General features: G+C 37.6%; 1 protein-coding gene across 1 annotated transcript in view; it reads right to left on the bottom strand.

Annotated features, from left to right (window-relative positions):
- The window catches only part of FAM216B (family with sequence similarity 216, member B), a 10,486-nt gene that overhangs the window by 2,428 nt on the left and 2,329 nt on the right, over positions 1 to 5,729 (bottom strand). The window contains exons 2-3 of the mRNA XM_012648779.1: positions 5,557 to 5,669; positions 3,018 to 3,138 (exon numbers count right to left, since the gene is read on the bottom strand). Of these exons, the coding sequence (XP_012504233.1) occupies positions 3,018 to 3,138; positions 5,557 to 5,655 (220 nt within the window). The 5' untranslated portion in view covers positions 5,656 to 5,669. The remainder of the gene's footprint in view (positions 1 to 3,017; positions 3,139 to 5,556; positions 5,670 to 5,729) is intronic.

Genomic DNA, 5,729 nt, shown 5'->3' with positions numbered 1-5,729 from the left:
GCTCTTGCTCAGGCTGGTCTCGAACTCCTGAGCTCAAACAATCCGCCCACCTCGGCCTCCCAGAGTGCTAGGATTACAGGCGTGAGCCACCGCGCCAGGCCCATAGATGATATTTTGTATTTCTCTGGTGTCAGTTGTAATGTCTCCTCCAACTGATCTTCAACAAAGCAAACAAAAACATACATTGGGGTAAGGACCCCCTATTCAACAAATGGTGCTGGGGAAATTGGATAACCATATGCAGAAGAATGAACTAGGACCCCTATCTCTTGCCATATATAAAACTTAATTCAAGATGGATTAAAGACTTAAATGTAAGAAATGAAATCATAAAAATTCTAGAAGAAAATGTAGGGAAAGCTCTTCTAGACATAGGCCTAGGCAAATAATTTATGATGAAGACCCCAAAAGCAAATACAGCAACAACAAAAATAAATAAATGGGATTTAATTAAATTAAAAACCTTCTGCACAGCAAAGGAAATAATCAACAGAGTAAACAGGCAACCTACAAAATGAGAGAAAATATTCACAAACTATATATTCAACAAAGGACTAATACCCAGAATCTATAAAGAGCTCAAAGAAATCAGTAAGAAAAAAAAAAAACATCAGAAAGTGGGAAAAAGACATGAACAGAATCTTTTCAAAGGAAGACAAATGGCCAACGAACATATGAAAAAATGTTCAACATCATTAATCATCAGGGAAATGCAAATTAAAACCATAATGAGATACCACCTTACCCCTGTCAGACTGGCCACTATTAAAAAGTCAAAAAACAACAGAAGCTGGTATGGATGCAGAGAAAAAGGAATGCTTGTACACTGTTGATGGGACTGCAAACTGGTATAATCCCTATGGAAAAACAGTATGGAGATTTCTCTAAGAGCTAATAGTAGACATACAATTCTATCTAGCAGTCCCACTACTGGGTATCTACCCAAAGGAAAAGAAATCATTTTATCAGAAAGCCACCTGTACTCGATGTTTATTGCAGTACAATTCACAATTACAAAGATATGGAATCAACCTAAGTGCCCATCAATTCATGAGTGGATTAAGAAAATGTGAGATAGATAGATATATATATATATATACACATGTATATATGTGTGTGTGTATCAAATATATATAGTTGAATATATTCAACTATATATATCTCACATTGGAATATATATATTCAACCATATATATCTCACATTGGAATATATATATTGAATATATATATTCAACCATATATATATATATATATATATATACATATGAAGATAGTTGAATAGTATTCCATGGTGTGTGTGACACACACACACACACACAGACGCTATGGAATACTATTCAACTATAAAAAGAAATGAAATAATGTCTTTCATGGCAACTTGGATGGAACTGGAGACCATTCTCCTAAGTGAAGTATCTCAGGAATGGAAAAACAAACACCACACCTTCTCACTAATATATGGGAGCTAAACGATGGATACATACGGGCACAAAGAGAAGTAAAAGACATTGGAAACTAAGAAGGGGGAGGGGAAGAGAGGAGGGTTAAAAACTCACCTGTTGGGTACAATGAACACTCTCTTGGTGACAGGCACACTGAAAGTCCTGACTTCAGCATTATATAATGTATCCATGTAAGAAAAACATTTGTATCCCCTTAATATTTTAAAATTTAAAAAAAAAATGCTTATTTAAAGTGGATTCCTGACTCTACTAGACTTTCCAAATCAGAAACTCAAAGGGTTAGGCCTAGAAATACACATTTTAATAAGATAAAAGGTAGCTTTTATGTGCACTAAACATTGACTACCTCTGCTTCTGGATTCATTGGCTTCTATGAATTTTGCTCTAAAACCAAAGCTGCTAGATGATGCTTCTGCAACACTTCAGACAATCATGTGGTCCAGACTGAATCCTGGCTCCTCCATTTACTAATAGCATGCCCTGGTCAAGTTATTTAACTTGTCCATATTTCAGTTTTCTCCTCTATAAACTGCAGATTATAAAGACAGCTACCACCTAGAAGTGTTTGAATTTTAAATAAGACAATACATGCAAAGTTCTTAGAACAGTGCCTGCCACATAGGAAGCCCTTGATAAAAGATAATTATTGTTGATGTTGCTTTGATTAAATCATTTGCAAAAATCATGTCTTCCTTTTGTGTAAATACAGGCACATCAGTATAAAGTAGATGTGCTAATGCCAAGTGAGTGGATTTTTTTTTTCTAAAAAGCACTCTATTAGAGTTAGGAGAAGAATGAAATGGAGGGAGGCCAGCAACTGAAAGCTTTTCCTGCAAGAAAAGGGACTTGACAACAATTATGCCATTCAGTAGGTTGGCGCTTATAATCTGTGAAGGTCTTTCACAACCATTATTTCATTTGTGCTTCATAAAATCCGAAGAGGTTGATAGAAGAGGAGAGACAGCAAGTGATGGGGGTGAAAATGCATGATCTTTGGAGGTGATGGCTCTGACTTGAAATCCTAACTAACATTTGCTATCTGCGTGATCTTCATCAAGTTACGTAACCTGCCTGAGCTTCCATTTTCCACAACCATAAAGTGGAGAGAAAATGAGATATTATATATAAAGCTCTTAGCACAAGGCCTGGAACTTGATAAATGCTCAATAAATATAACTATTATTGTGAGTAAGCCAAGCCTCTGAGCCTGCACAAACAGCAAAGGGCTGAGCTGTGGCTGGAGCCTAGGCTGGCTTTCCAAACCCAGTGCCATTGATCTACTTGATTAAGTTCCCACAAATCTCAGAGAGTTGTTAACATTTTATAACAATCCATACTTGAATTTCTTTAAACCCTCTTACTTTACCTATAAAACTTTGCTTTCTATTGTTGGGGATAACTACTTTTAAAATTGGGCTTACCAACTATGTTGATAAAATAGCACACTGGCAGAAGCCACTGTACTTGAATTATTTATCTGGAAACTTGACTTCGAGCTGCAGCGCACAAGCTCCTTCCTGAGGTGTGTGGTTCAGGTCAGGTAGTTAAACTCACCGAGTAGCTGCTGGTGCCGAAGGCTATGAATATGGCGGGTCTGCAGGGCCTCCCACTGGGGCCTGGAGTTGTAAATCCTCATGATGCTATAAAAGTAGCGCTGTTGCCCTTGGGTTAGGTCCTGTCAGAGCAGAGCGGGTGATTTCGATGAGTCTGTGGAGTTCTATAGGATTAAAAATGTGATGTATTCCCAGCTAACTTTCATGGAGTTAAGATGCTTCTCTTGCTAAACATACATATTTTCAATGCACAACAGTTGGAAAATGAATGGGTGATGTCCTCCTTAGTTTGCATAAACAGTCTTCCACTGGCCTGTATGGTGATGAAAATGTGTAAGTAAAAGATTCTAGGTAAGTAGGTCATGGTATTAGACTCAGGGAGATCTAAGGATTTCTAAGATCCTGTAATTTTATTGATCCTTATTGAAGAGAGTAGGTGGTGATAATCTACACAGGGTTGAAGTATGCCAGGTCTCTGGGTGGGTAGAAGAGAACTTCCCATTGAATGTTCTCAGAGCGCAGGGGAGATGGATAGATGAATAGATGGGTAAAGTGGTAAGGGCTCATTGCATTTTAATAAAAAGATGCTATGAAAACAGAGAAGATAAACAAACTGCCCATAGCCATCATGGAAGTCTTTCTAATTGAGATGAACACTGCACCTGACTCTTAAGGGTGAGGAGTTCCCTGAAGGGACTAGAATATTGGTTCTCAAAGGGCATGGGCAACACCTGGAGACCTGTTAGAAATGCAAGTTCTCAGGTCCCACCCAGACCTACAGAATCAGAACCTCTATGGGGTGGGGCCAGCACTCTGTTTTAACAAGCCCTCCAGGTGATTCTGATATATGCACATTAAAATTTGAGAACCATTGTACTAGAAGAAAAACAAAGGCTAGTTACAGACAGAAGGAGAAACCGGTACAAAATCTCTTATGGGCATGAAATATCTGGACATGTTTGGGAACTAGATTTTTTTTTGCTTCAAAAAACCTAGTTTTTGATTTCAAAAAGCCTGTAGAGTTAGAGGAAGATGATAAAAGCCATTTTCACTATGTTAAGAGTTTAAGGATAAATTTTTATGTGAGGAGCCATCAAAGGTCTTTATTTAAGGCAATGATTCTCAACAGGGATGATTTTTACCCCCAAGGGACGTTTGACAGTGTCTGTAAAATTTTTGATCAGCCCAATTGGTGGGAAGGGGAAGAGGTGCTATTGGCATTTGGTGAGCAGAGGTCTGGGAGGCTGCTAAGCACCCTGCAATGCACAGGACAGCTTTCCACCGTGTTGGGACAAGTTATCCAACAAAATGCGCCATACTCTAAATTGACCAGATCTACATTTTTAAAAAATCACTCTGGCCCTGCTGTAGAGAACAGGCTTGAGGAAAGAGAACGCTGGTAGGGAGACCGTTTAGAAGGCTACTTTCAGAGAGGTAGGGAAAAATAAGAAGGGCCAGGACTTCAATTACTTCTGTGTACCTAATATCTCTTAAGTGCTTATTTTGTGCTGTGCTGAGCATTTTGCATGCATCATCTGTTAAGTTACAACGATCCCATGAGATGGGCAATTTATTGTGCTCATTTTACAGATAGGGAAACTGACATAGTGGCATCAACATTCCAGAAAAATCAAGATAAAATAAGTTTATCCTAGCCCAAAAAATTCAAAATAATAATAGAATTTTCAAAACTAGTTGATAACCCTGTAATAAAAACTCAATTTAAGATAATAAATGTGAAAATAGGGTAAGATGCCTTTTACCTGTTAGAAAGTTTGTGGAAATCCATGAGTCAGATTTTTTTTTTTTTTGAGGTTTAGAGACCTTAAACTTAATATTGAAAATATATCTAGAGTGAAAATAGCAAAGCCACGTACCTCACAATTTAAGATACCATTTCAGCTTCAGTTTCTCAATTAGAGATTTTGGAGGATAATATATTTGAAGAAGACAATGGATTCCACTCCTGAATAACTAATGAAGACTTTTCAAAAGACTGAGAATGAGATAATATGAAAATTGCAAGCTAATTTCAAGAGCAAAGTTCCAAAGTTCAATGGGAATTTCCATTATGTAAGATAAAACCTTAAAAGTTATGGTTTTATTTTACAAAGAAAAAAATGCCTACTTTTTTAACTTAGTAAAACTCTAAATTTCCTAAATGAGAAGTTATAGGTAACATTACTAATATTCTTACCCTGTAGTCTATTCTTCCTTGAAGGGTTGGAAGAGAACTGAAATTTTTACAAAGAGTATTTATGAGAATGACTTTAACTAAATTTGACGATGGTCAATTAGTGAGTTTCTCCCCACTGGTAGTGAATCAGTCATGAAGAGGTGACTGTCTCCCAAGAGCTCCTGAAATGTAGGAGTAGATCATCCAAGTGCTCTTTCATTCACTCATGTGGGACTTCAGCACGCAGCAAGGGCTTATTTTAAGTCCCTCTCCCTAATGTTGGATAAACAAAGACAGCAGCAAAAGTCCTCAAGCCTTGACGGAAAGACAGACAAACTCCCTGTCTGTGAATAAAATGCTGTACCTTCAGTAAGGAACTGTCAGAGGCGGAGGGAGGGACTCGAATGCAAGGAATTTGTGGAACATTCCGAAGCTTTTGTTGTCTCTTCCAGTTTTCTCCCATTCTTTATCTTGTACCTCCAAGGAACAACAAAGCATAGCATAAAATTTCACTTTGCTCAGCCAGTTTTGGGGATG

Source organism: Propithecus coquereli, unplaced genomic scaffold, assembly GCF_000956105.1.
Source record: "Propithecus coquereli isolate 6110/MARCELLA unplaced genomic scaffold, Pcoq_1.0 Scaffold11, whole genome shotgun sequence".
NCBI classification, from domain to species: Eukaryota; Metazoa; Chordata; class Mammalia; order Primates; family Indriidae; genus Propithecus; species Propithecus coquereli.
This window is presented reverse-complemented; position numbering and strand designations above follow the sequence as displayed.